At 47.1% G+C, this 18,460-nt stretch overlaps 3 protein-coding genes across 3 annotated transcripts; 2 read left to right on the forward strand and 1 right to left on the reverse strand.

Annotated features, from left to right (window-relative positions):
* Positions 1 to 14,660: 14,660 nt before the first annotated feature.
* Positions 14,661 to 15,285, forward strand: PHALS_13108 (Domain of unknown function DUF2062; the record flags this gene model as incomplete). Its single annotated transcript, XM_024728798.1, has 3 exons — positions 14,661 to 14,721; positions 14,790 to 14,973; positions 15,042 to 15,285. 3 exons carry the CDS (start codon positions 14,661 to 14,663, stop codon positions 15,283 to 15,285), a joined length of 489 nt encoding a protein of 162 aa, XP_024579240.1.
* Positions 15,286 to 15,733: 448 nt separating this feature from the next.
* PHALS_13109 (uncharacterized protein) lies at positions 15,734 to 16,741 on the reverse strand (the record flags this gene model as incomplete). Its single annotated transcript, XM_024728799.1, has 3 exons — positions 15,734 to 15,785; positions 15,870 to 16,215; positions 16,285 to 16,741. 3 exons carry the CDS (start codon positions 16,739 to 16,741, stop codon positions 15,734 to 15,736), a joined length of 855 nt encoding a protein of 284 aa, XP_024579241.1.
* A 117-nt stretch (positions 16,742 to 16,858) lies between these two features.
* On the forward strand, positions 16,859 to 18,297 carry PHALS_13110 (uncharacterized protein; the record flags this gene model as incomplete). Its single annotated transcript, XM_024728800.1, has 5 exons — positions 16,859 to 17,360; positions 17,434 to 17,444; positions 17,516 to 17,725; positions 17,787 to 17,831; positions 17,908 to 18,297. 5 exons carry the CDS (start codon positions 16,859 to 16,861, stop codon positions 18,295 to 18,297), a joined length of 1,158 nt encoding a protein of 385 aa, XP_024579242.1.
* Between the last annotated feature and the right edge of the window lie 163 nt (positions 18,298 to 18,460).

Raw genomic sequence — 18,460 nt, forward strand, 5'->3', positions numbered from 1 at the left:
GATTGGCACATGCTCTCAATTAATCAAGGAGTTCAACATTACTGGACATGATAAGCCTACCAGACTATTCTGCTGCAAATATATAGGCATTTGTTAGATAGTGGCCGAATTTAGAGTGAACATGAATGCACAATATCTATTTGCAGCTACAAGTTTTGAAGCAAAATGTTGAGAGCTCGACTTTCTCTCACCACACCCTTCGTGCTTCGCAAGAAAGAAAGGCTGTATTACGTTGCACTTTTCCCTTGAAAATGGCCTTTGTCTTGTGAAATAATGCATGTATACGTGACGCACTTCTGAAGTGGGTTACCACAACACTTGTTGTGATTACACTCTAACAAAGGATACGAAGATCTAATTATAGCCGGTCCACTTCCCGCACTCGATGCTCTGCTAGTTGCTCGTTCATGACATATAATGGGCTCAACCATATCTTCTGTACGATTTTAATGATTTCACGTCTTGATATCTTTCAACACTTCCTCCCAGAGGAAATTTTTCTAGCTCAATCAAAGTTCCGCCGAAGGCAATCGAGAATTCTATATATCTTCAGATATCCTAGTTTCTTTACTCAGGTGTGGATCACTTCATTAACTGCTAGCCCGTGGACCTTCACTGCTCCGCATGGTGGACACTTTACATGGATTTGATGACTCAGCAGCACTGTTAGATCGTGATAAGTATGGACGATCCTTTATGAATTTAGGGCTAGATCCTTGTACTTCCGACTTACGGTCGCCCGTCACTACGGTCGTGGTACAAGAGACTACAACATACAGTCACTTTGGCTCTTCTGTTTCCAACTTGTAGTAGATTGTCTTCAATGTTCTTGAGTCAAAAGACCGCGACTCACAGTATCTTCACCCGTCTCTACCTGCTCAAGCAGAGCAAACTACACCTTTCAGCTGCAACCGAACGTCATATCAAATACATTACTCTGAGAACTAGGCCATACCGTCACGCAATCCTGTCTCGGCAGAATTCACGCTGGACACCATGTTACATTATCACTATTGTCCTTCTCGTCATATGTCGTATGGATCGTAATTTACTGCCGCTTCTGTCGCTCGATCGTTGCTCAAAGCAATCAGCAGCTTCAATGCTTTCAGTCCAGCCAATTGACCGGATCTGTTGCAGCGGCATGCTTGCGCGAAAAAAGCGCTTCTGCTCCCTAGTAGAGTTGTAGATACGGCTTTACCAGAAGAGTAGAGCGTAATAATCAATAATTTGGACTTTTGGTCGATTTTTGGCTCATGACAGTCGACATACATAGGATGAGACCGTGGCTTGGCTCCAAAGTTGGGACTAGACAACATTTATGCTATTGGAGTCGTTAATTTTTGCGCAAACGCTTAAAAAAGCCCCGTCATGTTTACTGGTGTCTCTGTAGCAACACCTACGGATATCATATCCGAGTTTAGCCTCTTCGAAAATGTCTGCTGCTTTTGGCAGTCTAGCATCGATCGAAATTCACGACAATCCCAAATCTATTATAACTATTTATGGCTCCACAAACTTTGATCCGTTGTTGTTGGCAACTAACAATGCTAGGCTGCGAATCTTTAAGAGATTCCCTAGTTTTGGGCCTCACTCCATTGACTCCGACCTCAACGAAGTACGAAAAACACTTAGGCCATACTGCGCCGGCAAGAAGAGAAGGTCTCACCGCGAAGTATTCATCGGACGACCCGCATGAGATTTCGACCCTTCGTACCTCTTACCCGATTATAAGGGTACACGCGGGTGTAAACGTTTGTGATACAGCATAAGAAACATGTGCGAGGAGCCTGGAGCTGTTTGGCAACCTGGAGTGGTCTCCATTTCTTTGTAGCATAACTGAGGTATGTCGCCTCTGTAATGTTCGTAGCGGCATGCACTCTCTACTTTGCGCTCAAAGTGACACGTATTGCTTCCTAGAAAGACACGGGGGATCTTGATGTAAGTCTTTTTTATTCGGAAACCCTCCATTAAAGTGGAGAATATTACTGTTTCTGAAAAAGGGTTTTTCTTCATCGCGGCAATGAGCGCTCAAAATCATTGGTATAGTCTAACCGTTTTCGTCTCTTTTGACCTGTAGATATCGATTTTAAAACTTGTGATTCACCTGGCTAAGCGGTGGGAACACCCGCAACAAGTGTCACATTGACTTCTCCAGTTTCAAATGACTGTATTACATAGAAGCTGCACGTAAGTGTTAGGTCCTTCATCTTGGAACACGCTTGTACGACGCGCTATCTGTTCTTGAGGAGCATGGTCGAATTTGTGGTCATCTTATCTTGAAAGATGTGTATTTTTCGTCCCTGGTTGTAAAAGACGACACGCTTTGTTTCAGCGGTCTGGCTGTAGGAGCTGGTTGTGCTTCCACCGACGCTGTGAACGCTTTAAAGATGTTGGGCCAGTACATTTTCATAGCCGGTGAGCGCCTCCTGGCAAGCAGTTGCTGCATCCGGGCCCATGAACCGTCCGATGCCTAATCGCTTCGAGACCTACGATAGACCCGAGCTCATTTAGATTGTTTAGTTAAGCCGGAGTCGGATTATTCGCTAAATTATGTTCTTTCGTCACATGAATATAATTATTTGATACATTGGTTGTCAGATTGACAATAAGAGCTGCCAAGTGCAACGGAGTTGCCGTCTGAAATGCACAGATTAGTAGATACAGGAAGATTTGGTGGTAATGTAAGATACAGAATTGTGGAAATAGCTAACTCGGCAAACAAAAAAAAACTCATTTATCCATTATTCACTAGAATTCTGAAAATTTTATAAGTAATACAATTTGCAATTTCCTTGTTGAGTTCGGTGATTGGCTAGTATTGTAATTTCTTGGTCGCACCGCCAATCTTATCCCATCTTCTCTAGCGTCTTCATCACCGACATACCATAGAAATATTTGTTCTGCAAAAACGTTGCAAATAGAGGTAAAGCAAACATCATGGTCCGACAATGCGCGCGACATCATACAAATATTATATCTGTAGACCACGAGGCGGAAAGCTCGCCAAACATGCTGTGCATCAGTCTGGATTAGATGACAGACTTTCTAGTCATTCCCAGTGGATAGTCGGCAATGAGCTTGTTCAATGATACTTTTTGCACCTGTAGCAGTCTAAACATTAACTATTCTGGTTTTTTGCATCAGGGCACAATAATAAATTTTGAGCTAAACACAAGTTTATAGTCTTTAGTGTTTATGTAATAATAATCACTGTTTATAAGTACACGATGAGCACGATGGTTCGGTGCGGTGGCCATTAGCTGATCTGAAAAGATATTTCATAAGTCTTTCAAAACCCCGTTGGATGTTGGGATTTGCTGGCTATTACACTTCCATGGCTTTTCTAATCTGCAATATCCAACTTGCTTCTCGCATCTCAATTTCTGATCTGCTGTAATCCTTCATAATGATGTGACCATCAATCTGTCGACCGTGTAAATTGTCTCACGAGCACAAACTAAAAGCTGGCGCATCCAGCCAAGGAATTACCGCTCCCCACTCTTGAAGCCGTGGAGGCCAACGACACACATAAATCTTTTAAGCGGTACTAGCCGTATCTTGGACAAGACTTGAACACTAAGAATACAATCTTTCATGACTTGGTCGTGGGATTGACTACAAGTGCCACTAATGCAAGGAAATTACCGTGCACATTGCACAGAGGTAGCGTTGACTCACAAAGTCAGCCACGGAGGTTTGCACTTCTACCGAAAACAGAGTCGGGGGCCTCTAAGAAAACACGCAACATTGACAGCTGGTTTTGTTATGTCGAGTGCGAATTTTTTGGTTGATTAGGTTTCGCGTCACCTATTATTTCATATATAAACTGTATATCTTGTTGACTTGGGGGCAGCAGCCTAAGTGTACCTCGGGCTTCTTCCTCTCGGCATCGCGTAATCTTAACATACACCGAAATTTCGGTGCTTCTGAGAAACAACACCAGGGTTTAAGAAAAACGTGCAGTCGTACACATTGTGTTAGGGCTAAGCGCACAAGGATACAGTCCTTGCTCTGTACACCCTTCCCAACCAAGATGTTGACCACGCAGTGGTTCAAACTTATCTTACTCTTTTACGTCTCTGCAAAAAAACGCTTCGCGAGCTACCACTGCGCTTACGTTCTAATCCATTTTCCGAATCTTCTTGCACCGAGGATTCTTTCGCGCAAGCCATATTAATGGCTCAATGAGAGCTTGCTAAAAGCGCGGTCCTCTCGACCGACAGGCTTGAAAAATATCGGTATGAGCGGGGGGGTTCTCCGCTGAGAACAGTCCCTTTGATTCTACTATCCCCGACCAAAACCACCGCCTTTATCCATGGTGTAGCCGTTCCCTTTAGAGTACTCGCTCACAGCGTTCAGCCTTCTCGCTGCATGAGTCTCGAAAATATGCCCTAACAATTAAGGGACTTTCTTCGACACCGTGCCGTGGACTCCAAGACAATGAGGATCTCGACATCAAAGAGCTGAACCTGATTTTACAATCCCAGCCTGCTCTTTTGCTAGCGCCAGGACACGTCTCTCTCGCTTACCTCACGCCACGATTTCAGCTTTTAATCGTCCAAAATCTCTTGCCATACTGCTGCAGAGCTTCAAAACGTCTATGCGTGTGGGCCTTTGCTCACATTCAGAGCAAATGAGTGCGAGGAAGTTCGTCCACCAACGCATTCTCAGCCCACGGTAGTCAAAACCCAAGATTATTTTCCGTATTCCAAATAGTAGCAGCCGGGATACTCAGTCCCCTCTATGAGAGATGTATTCAGGGTATAAGTTTATGACAGAACTGCCGATATGTATCAGACGCAATTCGCGTCTGGGTGAGGAGGACATGCCACTTCATACAACTTAGCCTTCAAAAGCTGGCGTCAGTGAAGCTGACACGGTCTCATTGTCTAATCTAAAGCCTTTAACGTACAAAGTACAATGCCAACGTTGAGATGAGAGCCCATCGCCTTAAGTTTCTGCTCCGCATGTCGCGGTATGACAGCTATAACAGCTACTGGCAAAGTTCTTCGTTACCGCAAGATCGGTCGCCTACCACTATTTGGAAGCGCACTGCGGCGAGCGACCTTGTCAATCTCCAGAGGAAATAGACCGGGGGTTCTTTATCCGATATGATGGCTACCTGCATGCCAGGTTGGCAAATCAATTTGTCAAGAAACAGCTTGGCTTTATCCTCACCGGTCCTATAACTGCTGACAGCAACGAAGTGTGACATCTTGCCCAGGCGGTCCACAAAGACCACAATGCCGGTATTGCTGAACGCGTCCCCAAAAATAAAGTCCACACTTATGCCAGTGCTCTGCTGGAATCGGCACGCAGGCCGCCGTTCCGCCGCATACGGCGAGGCTTAAACTCGTTTATAAGTTCATACATGTGTACATATGTACTCATCAGCAATTACGTGTTGGACAACCAATATATAGCGCTCATCGAGCCAATGTCCTACTTATCCCGAGGTGGTCATATCAAAGTACAATATTTTGTGCAGAGGATTCAAATTGTGGGGCATTATTACGTGCTGAGGAAGGATAGTGCTGATATAAGACAAGCCTTGAAATTAGGCATAGCAGTGCAGGCATGCAACCGAGCGCCTTGATATAGAGATACCTGAGTATGAAACTCCTTGACTCCTAGACCCTTTTTCAACGCAACACATGTTGCACTTGACGCGTACACAGTAAGAGTCGCCAAATCACTTAACAGCATCTCCATCGTGACGTGCGACGACTCGCGGTCAAGACAATGCGAAAGCGCATCTACCATTATATCAAACCGAATGGGCTTCTACATTACCTTAAGAGTACACTCGGCAACGAAGGATAAATATATTGCCATTCTCTGTGACAGATGAGGTGATGACGTCGCTGTGCACAACGATGCATTATCTATATAGATCACGAACGGCATTCGGTCAAGCAGGTGTGCCCCCAACTAGACGAGGGTATACTTCAATGCAAGCAAATGTTTATCATGAGCAGAGTTCATTTTAGCTAATTTCAGCTGGCAGAATTCAAACACGAATTCGTGTTCATGCCCATTCACATCTGCTAGGAGCAAAGGGTAGCCTATTGCAAAGGCTAAAGCGTCACAGGCAACGTGGAGTGGCTAATCAAAACTTGTAAGATTTTGAATTGGGGCACGCATGGATTTTGCTATCACAGCCTTCGCAACCGCCTCTTCCGCCGCAGCCCAACACCATCTAACATTTCATTGAAGATTGCTGAGGGGGGGAATATCGGCATATCTGTACCGTATTTGGGCAAGTAACGGGTAAAGAGCTCAGCTACTAATTGCACTATCTGCTGACCTCCCCGTCTTATAGTTCCTTGTACATATACACATGGGATAATTCTCCAGCTCTATAATGGACCTACCGGTCGTATTGAGAGGAGAATCGCGACCCCTTAGGACTACCCCCGAAAACTCCATTAACGAGTGAATAACTGTGCCACTTGCCCGTAAATTTTCTCTACTTGACACGGTGACCCATGACAAGGTAGTAATGACTAAGCCGTGTTGTTACGTCATGACCAAGAAACACCATTCTACTTACCTTCACAGCCCAGACCTTCTTCTCACGACGTACAGACGCCAGTTAACTCTACCGGCCCTGGCACAGGAGACAACAGCTCAAGTAATCACACCATTCTGTAGGAGTAACTCTGTAGACCACGACATATAGCTGTTCTTTATTGTCTCAACAGAGATGCACTCTGGGGATCATTATATGCAATCGCCAATTACCGACTCATCCTAAAACCTCAGCTTACCGCCGCTTCTGCCTGTCAATCTCTGCTAAAGGTGTAACAAGGTTACACGTACCCTGGTATGAAGAGGTGGGTCACACAAGTTGGTGTGACCACACAATGGTGTGGCTACATATTAACAGGAAGTCACTACGTGGCTGGACAGCCAGTAGTTATGCATTTTGATGAGGTTTTACTATTTAATTAGAAAGACCTATAGATTTAGATATAGGAGGCTTTGCAATTAAAACCAAGAAATACAATTTACATTTTGAATGAAAAAGGTTTTTGCCTTGAGTTAAGGTTGAAATTACTCTAGGAGTAAGCGGATTGTGATCCGCTGCAATTTTACGAGCTCTAAGTATAGAGCAAAGGTCACCGACCTTAGCTTAGCTTCCTCTGAGCGAAAGAGCTACCGCAGCCCTGCTGCACTTGGCAGCACTTCTAGTCAATCTACACCTGGGTCGTTACGACTGATCCTCTGTGAAGATGGAGCAGTTCTCCTATTTGCCCCAGGGCATGCAGGACGGGCTTCAGAAGCTGATGCCTCTGCTTGGCCCTGAGGGCGTGTAACACCTTTCTTCCCAATGACCTGAAGCGATCAGCGCTCGCCTCGAGGCATTTTCGTTCTAAGAAGATGCTCTGCTAGAGCGCCTAAAGCAGAAGATGTCGGCGTCGATGCGTCCATGACGCCACCGCCGATGAAGGATGGCTCCTCCTGACCCAAGCCGCTCATGGTGAGCGTTAAGACCTTCGAGGGCAAGGAAAGAAAGATTTTCCTGCTCTGGGCGGGAGAGGCCTAGATGGCTATGGCGTCCGCCATGCTCCAGACCGAGCAGCGGCGCGTGGTGCTAGCTATCTCTAAGCTCGGTGGTCAAACGCGAGAATGGGCATTGACGTGTGGCACTTCGGTCGAAGCGGCTTTTCCCTCCTGGACATAGCTGGAGCTGCAGCTTTCACGAGTGTTCTTGTCGCATAACCAGGTATATCGCGTGCGATCGCGTTTTCTTGTCGCCCGACAGGGCAAGAAGAAATTGGTGAACTTTGCTCAAAAGTTGCATACTCTCATTGCCAGTATAGCAGCCGATCCTCTCCACGAGGCGGTCACAGTGACCGTCTTTATGGAGGGCGTCCGCACTGGCGTGGCCTGGATGAAAGTCTTCCGTGTGCATCCATCTTCATTTGAAGAAACAGTGAATTTGATATTGAATACCAGATTCAACTTCAAATTGGCACGACTTGGTTAGAATGCACATCATAGCAACTCATCGAGCGGACCTGAGCGGATGGTTCTCAACTAGGCTGAGAAAGAGGACGCAGAGCTCCGAGCTGCCATGCAGCATTCGAACACGCGGCGGTATTTTGTCTGTGGATACGCCCCTTACCTTCGGATTGGATGTCCCCTGCGCAGGTGCGTCAAGTTCATCGGACCCACGCCCCACTTCTTACCAGTCTTCTGATCCGTCGCGGGAAAGCGACAACACCCAGTAGGCGCGGGCGCCATATTGGGAAAGAACTGAGTTCTGCTGGGCCTCTCAGTGGAAATATTCACGGGTCTCAGCCCCGAAGAGACCCGCGCTCTTGAACGCGGAACGTGCATCCAAGCCGAGCTTGCTGGTCGGGACAGCGACTGTGAAGGGCTTTGAGTCGGGGCGTCAGGCAATTATGGTCGATGCTTCACGATGAAAGGAAGCCAGCTGTAAGCTGAGGCGCAGAAAGAGCGGTTAAGTGCCATCGTCACTGTTCGCTTAGCGATGGAACATGTGTCACGGTGCCGAGGGTCCCTGTGGATCTCGATGTCGTCCTTGGTATGGCATGGTTGGAACACCATGAGCCATGGATCGATTGGAGGTCGAAGACCTTGGGCGCTAAGCGCACGTCCAATGGTGGATCTTTGGTGAGCCATGAACCACCTCTTCTAGGAGGCGAAAGCGCTATTGGCGCGGGCACTGGACCGGGACGGTCAACGTGCTGGAAGTGGAGTATACCAACTGTCGAACACCGAAGGTGTATCGGACAGGAGTCCCGAGCATAGCTCGCGATCTGTACGTGGAGTGGCACGTAACCCACTAAATGCTCACACTTCGAAGTAGTTGCTGAATGCCACGAGTGGCATGGTCGCACGCGGTCCGAGGCATCTTGGGTAAGGCCCTTCAGATAAGCGTGGAATAGCACGTTATACACTGGACAAAGACTGCGGAGCTAGTAGCTCTTCGTCGGATGTTGTTGATAACATCAAGGCCGGATTAAGCAGGGAGTGGAGACACTGGATGACGCCAAGTGCGTGTTCCCACTGGTCTCGATGAGACATCTATAGAGAGGAGACGGTGAAGCCGTATGTTATCTGCAAGACGCCGGGCGTCGACTCTGACCCAGGGTGTGTCTACCGTAGACGATAGCACACAGCTACAAAACCTTGTCAACGGTATGATGGGAGAGGAAGACGGCGACGTCACCCTCGAGGCTGTTCCCGCGGTGGATGCTCTTCTTGAGCTGGACGAGACGTCCTTCGAAGATGGTGCCTTCAAGGCAGGTAATTTAGCCGAGGTGGTCATTGTACGACCAAACGAGGAGATTTACTCGTCGTCGCTTCTAGATGAAGCTGTCCTGGACGGCGCTAAGAGTGGATCGTCGATCCTGAAAATCCCTTCGGATCTGTATTATCCTTTGATAACGTTTTTCAGGATTTCGTCTTCGAAGACCCGCCGTCGATCCTACCTCCGGACCGAGGTGTGCGTCATGAGATGGACCTGGTTCCGGGAACCAAATACTGTGTATAACGCGAATGGCCCCTGCCAAAGGAGCAGTGCGATGTCATTGACGCCTTCTTCCGTGCGAAACACGAGGCAGGAATGGTGCTTGAGGGTAAGTCTCACCATTCAACACCCACGTTTTGTGTCCGGAAGCCGAACGGCAAGTGGCGTATCGCTCACGCTTTCGATAAGCTAAACGCTAACACCATTCCGGCACAGACGCTGGATCCCAGGGAGGATGATCTACAAAACAATATGGTTGGATATACAAAGTACAGCGCGCTCGACTTGGTCGATGGCTATTACCAAATACTCATGAGAGTGAGTATTATTCCGCTGACAGTGAGTACTCCTAGTGGGATGCTATGGGCGTGGCTGGTGATGCCCCAAGGGCTGTCAAATGCACCAGCAACATTAAATCGTCTTGTGACGCAATTGTTCAGGCCTCACCGGGCGTATGCACAGACATACTTTGACGACATCTTCGTCCACAGTCGTGGCGGGTACGGGAGGACAGATGAGGAAAAACACATCGTCCATTTGAAAGCGGTGCTCGAGTGCATGTGCACGAAAAAGCTGTATGCTAATGCCGTTAAGTGCGTTTTTGGGGCGGAAGAAATTCACTCTTTAGGGTGCTCACCAGGAAGCGTGGCCTTCAAGCGGATCCCGCTAAGGTCGAGGCCATTGTGGATTGGTTGTTTCCAAAGGACTAAAGGACTTGCGCAAGTGGCTTGGTCTAGCCAACTACCTGCACAAGTACAGTCCAAATTATGCGAAAATGGCACGGCCATTGTCTTATATCCGTAAGAAGGATAAGGAATGGTGATGGGACTCCGAGCATCGGGAGGCTTTTGACGAGGTAGAAAACAGCCTCCATTATGCACTAATACTAGCGTTGCCAGACCCCAATCGTCCATTCAGCGTCGGTTGTGACGCTTCGGACTTTGCCATCGGCTGTGCACTGCTGCAAGCAGACGCCGAGGGGCGAGATCGAGTGATCGCGTCCAAATATCGCCAGCTGAAGGCTGCAGAAAAAAACTATCGAGTCTAAGTCAAGGAATTACTTATGATGAAGTTTGCACATGTCAAGTTCAGGGTGTGCTCCTGCTCGGCTCGAAGCCGTTTGTGATCTACACAGATCATGCGTCACTACGCACTGAGAGTCAGTCGCCTCACCTCTCGCAGAGGATGACCAGGTGGCTCTCCTACTTCGGCGAATATAACTGCGTGGTGAAGTATAAGCCAGGAAAGCAGAAGGCTTTGGCTGATGCGTTATCACACAGACCAAATGATGAGCAAGCTCATGTCACGACGGTGACGCCATCAGTGACGGATTTGATCCGCGCCGCATACATGGGTGTCAGTATGTATGTAGCGCTGCTTCAAACTCTCGGGAGCAAGGAGTTTGAAGCTCGGACAAGAAATTGTCGGTGCGTTTGCGCGCACGGCTACATCGATATTCGTTAAATAGCGGGTTGCTGTATTATAGCACCGATTCAACGGACACGCCACTAATTGTGGTTCCTCACGATGAGGATTTGAGATACCGTTTTCCCTATGAGGCCCACGACACCCCACTCAATGGTCATCTCGGTCGTGAGAAGATGAATAGCTCGGTGAGTTGCCACTATTGGCGGCGTAAGCTGTACAAGTGAACGAGCACATATGTGCGCACGTATGAGACGTGCCAAAGGGTGAAACCCGCTCCAAATGCGGCGGCGTCACTGGGTTGTTTACTGGTACCCTTCGGGTGTTGGCAGTCCATGAGTATGAACTTTGTATTTGGCCTGCGGAAGGACTCGGCGGGCAACACAGGTGTCGTGGTCTCCGTCGACCGTTTCAGCAAAATGGCTCATGTTGTGGTGTTGCGGCATTACCGAATATCATTGACGGTGTGGGGACAGCAACGCTGTTTGTCGATCGTGTCTTTCGACAGATGACATCCAGGAGCCAATTTTCTCTGATAGGACGCATGCTTCATTGGGAAGTTTGGGCCTACAATCTTCAGGGTGTTGGACATCAGGTTGACTTTGTCAACAGCGGACCATCCGCAGACCGATGGTCAAACTGAGCACGTGAATCGCGTCGTTGAAGACGACCTTCGCAACGTCTACGCTGACACGCCGAAGCGCTGGAGCACTATGTTGCCATTCGTAGACTTTGCTCTGAGCAATGCAGCGCATTCATCTACCAGCTACACGCCGTTCTACGTGAACGTGCCCGTTCGTCCTCGCGTCCCGCTGACGCCGCCATCTCATGGCTCAGGGCTTGGTAAGGGGGATAGTCGAGTGGCTAGCTAATGTCAGCCCTCCTCACCGTGCGTAAGGAAATCGGAGACTTCCTGTCTATCAGACTGAGTGTTTTACGACAAGCTCGAGATGCGATGGCTGAAAGCCAAGACATGCACAAAGAATATGCAAACGGAAGAAGCAGCTGAAATGTGGAGGACTTTGAGGTCGGAGACCTGGTTTAATCAAATGCTAAATACTTTCTTACACATGCAGTCTCTGCTGTCTTTAAGACGAAGCTCCGTCTACGGTATATTAGACCTTTTAAGGTCGTGGCCAACCGAGTCCTTGCGTATATACGCTAAACCTTTCGAAACGGATGCGATCCACCCGGTGTTTAATGCAGGCTTGCTCAGGCCGTATCAGGATTCGGCGCAAGTGAACGCGGAAGCGTTGGCGCCGGAGCGGTACCCACCGGCGCTCGAACACCCAAAAGCTGGACCAGCAACTGATTTTGAGCACGGAGTGCAACGATCTTCATCTCCAACGGCACCAGGCGCCCCATCGTCGCACAAAGCGATGCATTCGACTGCTCCATGGGCTAAGAGCCGCTCCGATAGTCCTCTACGTGAGACAGACGGTGCACAAAGTGCTTCAGGCTCTCTAGGTCTTCCGCACAGCGGTACGCAGCCCCAGCATGACGCTCAGCGGACCCCGATCGCGACGGACCTCGTCCAAAAGAGCTCGATGATCATCGCGAGTCACCGGACGGCGATTGACCCAGTCGACGTCGTCCGCCGCCGATTCTCCTCGGCGAGAATGGCGGTGTCCACTCTCACGTGGAATACCTTGTGGGTCGACGTTGTCGCTAGGGTAAACCCAGTATCTTGTGAAGTGGCGGGGACACCCCGACTCTAGAAACTCATGGAATTTTGAGGTGCCACTTCGGCAAGACTGCCCAGACGTCGTAGACGCTTATGATCAGAGGGATCATAGTGGTTTACTTCGTCGTACGCCCTGCGCTTCTCGGCAGTAGCCAAGGAGCCAAAGGACCAGGAGCTGAGCTCAAGCTATGGTCGTGAGCTGCTGTGGTTGCATACTTACCCGTGTGAGAGACCACATAGCTAGCGAGGGCGTGATGGATTAGTTTATACGTCGCAGGGTGACAATTCGAAGGAAGTCGGCGTTGCGCCTTGAGTTTGGCAAACTCGAACCGAAGATGGCGTTTCACGCGCACGTCCACCTCCTTGTGGCTCCGCTGTAAGTTGTACAGCGAAGAAAGTAAGCCGCTGCACCCATCGCTCAAAGAGCTCATCGTCATCTGCAGCGGTTTCGCCAGGGGCGAACACCATAGGAATAGTCCACATAGCAGGTACAGGAGCGCCTTCTCTTTGAGCGCGAAGTCGAGCGCGGTACCGATCCATTGGGATTTCTTAAGGTACGAGGTAGCGAGCCCGGATAGCTTATCGTTTGTCAAGATCAGCTTATGTAGTGGCCGGGGGGCCAGCCAGGCTTTTCGCTGGTTCACAAAGGTGGGAACGTTGATATCAACAACCAACTTGCCTGAATTGTAAGCCCCACCTTTCTTTGAGAGAGAAGTTCGCTTCTCTTAAGACTAGGTCTTATTTTTCAAGACCTACTGGAGGTACAATAGACCCCTGCTCTTTGTCATTAGGCCGCCCTGCACCCACTGGAACAAGATTTTTCACCCGTGAGCAGCATGTCTTCCGCCTTCGCGTGGGAGTTAGATCCTATATATTGCTCAACCGGTACCGCAAAAATGTAATTTTGTAGATAAAGGTCTGCACGTATCGTGGAGCTCAGCAGCTAGAAATTCTCTTTATTTCCTCCAGCATGGTTGAGGTCCATCGCTTCAGGAGCACTCATAAAGCTCCCACTTCCAGTACCTCATCGGGGTCTCACGGCACGGAAATTGCACACAGCATTCATTGCAGCCCCCACCGCTTCCTTGAATAAGGTAGATGGACGCGATAGATCTTGGTGCGGGCCACACTCATTTAGAGAACCTCCACGAGGATGGTAAGCGTTAGATAGGGTCCAACTCCATAGCCGCGATATAACCCCGAACCCTAGACATAATCCGCAGATTCTCGCCTCCCTTTACGTTGGAAAGAAAACTTTGTTTGGCACAAGAGCTATCTGTTGCTTTAGATAAATACTACACACTAGTGTAAATCCTTGTATGATGCCTCCTAGCTTGAAGACTGCTAGCACGACGCCCTCTTACTCCATCTAGGGCATGGCCGAGTTCGTGGTCATATCAGATTCTTCCACCCAGAGAATTTGATTTATCAGTCCCGCTTTCATAGAGCCGCAGACTTAACATTATCGGTACCGCAATGAGATCCGTTCGCACTTTCGTCGACACATGGCTGGGGCATTCCTGGAGGTGCATTCTCATACCTGGCGAGCGCTCCAGGTAAGCAGTAATCCCATTCGGTCCTTGGGCCGTCAATTCCTTGATTACAACCAGACCAACGATAAACATGAGCTTACTAAGAGTGTTTGATTGTCTTGGGAGCAGATTATCAAACAGCTCGAGTTCCATTATCATGAAAGATACAGTTCGGTCGTCGGATCGATGACAACAGCTACAAGTGCAACGGGGTTGCTGTGCACTTTGTACAGAGGAGGCTTGACCCTCAACGTTTGCGACAACAAACGCACAGATATTTGATCCTAGCGCTTTAACCAGGAGCGGAAGCGAGAGCTGTCAAATTGCTTAACACTGTATGTATGACTCAGATTAATAATGTATCCTTCTTCTTATGCTACTTGTGTATTACTCACTTTATCAATTAGCAGAAATTAAGCATAATATTTTTCAGAATATATGCAAATAAGTGTAAAATATCTGCTCCCATGTTTATAAACACTACGTGCACGTTCGAGAAAGCAAGAGGTTCAAAGCTATGAGTGCCTTTTTCCAGCAAAAGATCAAAGATCCAGTCATTAAGCTACTCAAGTCTGGTGGTGTGTCCAGATATTTGTCGCGATGGTTCTATATACATGTAACAATGACGTCTATCCTTCCTTCGTAGCTTCACCTAGCAGCATCGCGCTTGCCATGGCTTTCGGCGTATCCGGGGGTGTTTTTCCCATTCCTGGCGTGACGACCGTACCTGTCATGGCTGCCATTTTTCTTTTTCGTCTGAACCCTGTTGCGGCCATGCTTACAAATTATATCGTTACACCGCTAAATATTGCGGCCATTCCCTTCTTCATGTACGTCGGCTACGGGCTATGGATTTATATCATGTACATTTGTTTGCACTGATTGTTCTTTATTAAAGTTATTATGGGTCTGTAATCTTTGGAGGGGGCAAAGAGGATCAGGAATTTGCCATCAGTAGTTTCCTGGAAGATATCAAAACGGATACTATCAACACGCTGTTGCTTTTCCGCTTCAAGTTGCTCCATGCGATCTATCTGTGGCTGCTTCTCATGCCTTTCATTACACTTGTCATTTACGGTGTACTCACTCCTGTACTGCGTCGTGTCATGCCGAAGAGCAAGGACGAGCGCAAACATGCCTGAAGTCGAATTCCATAGACTACTTTCTGATGGGCATACAGCGCAGTCAATCACGAGAATAACAAAGAATTACTTGCATCTCAAACTCAGTTTTGTAAATATTCACTGCATATATAATTAAATGTGTTTAGAGATTGCAAAATGACTGATGTGTATGGGATATGGTAGATAGCATCACGCTTTTCGCAAGCAAAATGCTACAATTAAGCAGTTAGAAACAGAACTTTGTATGCGTCAATCGCACACTGGGGGTGATGCCTCCGTGAAAGGTCCGAAACCAGTTAGCTCGTCGGCTCGCGGGTTGTATCGATTCACGATGCGATACCCTACAGCTACATTCAAAAATACAATAATATGGTAAAGTGCGCAAGCATCCATAGCTGAAATTTCTCTTCTTGTTCTCCCATTAAAGTTTCTAGTCAGTAACTCTGAAACAAAACGGTAGGAGATATCAATAGTTCGTGAGCAAGAAATGACGGTCACCGCGCAGGGCGTCAGTAAGACTGCATCATTTGAGATGGAAAAGTGTTAGCAATGACAAGATTTTTACTTTTGATCAACAGATGCAATCGTGATAGTGAACGTACCAGAAGAAAGGATTGAATTTCTTAAACGATTTTACTTCTTTTCCATCCTTTACCAATGCTAGACGCAGACCACGAGCTGGTAGCCACTTGTCAGTCATGACATCCACAGGAGTCCCAAGCTTGTTTGCAATCTTCTTTGTAAGACCCACTAAAATTCGACAAGCAGGTGAGTTCGATAGAATTTGCGTCGGCAAAGCGGCACCAGTGCTCTCTAAACATCCATCAATGCACTCAAAGATCATAACTATAGGAGGAATTCCACGCTCGCTTAGACCAATGTTTGCCCAGTCAGAGTTATGACGTGTGAATGTTTTCAAGCACAACTTCCATGTCTGGTTTTCTAAGTCTAAAAAATAATAGCATCACGTGAGCAAAGCATATTAAAGCATTTTCACGTGAATTTTCGATTGACAACCATAGTTTGACAGTCGTTGAAAACGAATCCGCTGTGCCGAGAGAGTAATACGATTATCTTCCTGACCTCTTCGAGTTCGGTTCAGCACCGGTTTGGACCAGGTTCCTTCCATTTCCACTGTCATTTCCATGGCACGATCCCCGTTACGCTTCATTGTCCACATATACTCAAATTTATGGTCTCCATGTAGGATAATTCGAAGTGTACTCTCGTTACCTTGAAATGCACCACCAAGCATAGCAACAGAAGGAGCATCTTCATACTGTGCGTGTGTCGGGGCCATTTGGGACGAAATCGACTTGTATATTCCTGGTAAAAACGTGTACAATGGTTCCTTTATTGCTGGCAAGTCTTGGGGCTGTTTCCAGCTCACGCACTCATCTGCAGTGCGCAGCAAAGTCTCCAAAGCAGATGCAACCTGATATTTTAAGTGCTCGACATCTTGTTCCGTCAGCATTGTTCAGCAGCTTACGTGTTGAAGGTTCCTCCCTTACTAATCTTGCTGGGTTTTCTACATAGATCTATTTTTGCTGAGATACAAGTGTGCTACAACGGTACAAGGTCTGACAGTTTGATGAGTGAAACGGAGGACGCAGTTGAAGGCGAAGATGACAACTATACGAACTCATATCTTATCGATGACGACGCAGATGAAAGTTACGACGCTGAATTGGCAGAGATGCTAGCCACAGTAGAATCAATTCAGCTTGTTGATGACCATTTGCAGACGACAGCGACATCAACGCCTGCAACTTCTTCAAAATCAATTGGCAACCAATTGAATACTCAATCCAACCAGTGTACTCGGCTCGCACATGAATTGACAGAAGCTGAATGCAGAAATTCGCAAATACTTGTGAAGTCTCCAGCGGCTACAGTTCCTCTCGTGTCGGCTAGTAGAAGCCAAGATGGAATCAAAACAATCACTCGCAGAGCATTAAGTACCAGAAGTAGTGGCTCAAGTAATCTAGGAGCAGTCAAGACAGCTGCAATCTACGAGGAAAAGCTGCTACAGGCCGCGATGACGACAAAAACTATTGAAAAATTGAGAAAAAAGGTGTTAGCTACTTCGCCTGGTACGTTTTGTGCTTCTAGCAATTATCACCCAAGCTCTTATTGTGTATGTTACGGAACTTGTTCATCTTCTAGCAACTATTCGAGTACGTATCGGTATATTCGTAGAACTTAAATGCTGGAATTAAGATCGCCATTGCCGTCATTTAAATGTCAGAGTCGGGTTAAATTTCTTTCAGTCCCACGTAACAAATCCTCAGCTCGTAAATTTGCTACGGATGACGAAGAAATGCACTGTCGTTTCCAGTCGCGAAGAAATGATGCTCTTCATGCAAGGACGTCTACTCGGGATGACTATGACGATGCAGGTGATAGAGGACAAAGCTTCATTTCCCGAATGGAAGCTGCAGAAAAGAATCGTCAGAAAGTGAGCTTTAGTGATTACCATCAATGTTATGACAGAATCACTTACAATACTCTGGTTCCAGAAACTTGATTTGTATCGCGGTGAGAACGACTACAACGCACGTCTGGTTCGTTTTGAGCTATGTACTGAGTAATTGTGCATTTGTTTGTTCACGGATTATAGCTCTTCATTTTTTATGATAGGATAAGAAGGCATGTCCCAAATGTGGTGTTTCGCAGTCATATTCAGAATATAAAGACAAAAAAAAGAAATGTCAATTATGTGGCGCTGAGTATCGCTTTCTAAATGCCTGGGGAGATATAAAACACAGCTTTATAACTCGTATGGACGATGCTGCCCGTTCTCAAATTAAAAAGAAAGAAGAGATTGTTGCCCAAGTGACAGCGGAAGCGACCCATCGAGTTAGTATGAAAAAGACGCCAACGCAATTACAATATGAAAAGAAAATTGCGTCGAAACAGAAGATGCAAACGTTTCTCGATCGTAATTATACGCCAAATGGTGATTCGAAAACAAAGAGAGCGCAGATTAAACTTGAAGCGAAGCTTAATGCTGCGCGGTCAGCAAAGTAAACTGGAAATTTTTGGTTTTGAAGACTTGAAAAATTAGCCGTTGCAAGTAATTTACAAATGTCATTATTCGTCATATCAGAAAATCAACTTATCACACATTAATCTCTATTAAAAAGCAAGCAAATTACCAAACAACGTAAATTTAAATGTCATAGTGGGGATT

The sequence above is a fragment of the Plasmopara halstedii genome (genome assembly GCF_900000015.1).
Source record: "Plasmopara halstedii genome assembly, contig: Scaffold_650, whole genome shotgun sequence".
NCBI lineage: Eukaryota > Oomycota > Peronosporomycetes > Peronosporales > Peronosporaceae > Plasmopara > Plasmopara halstedii.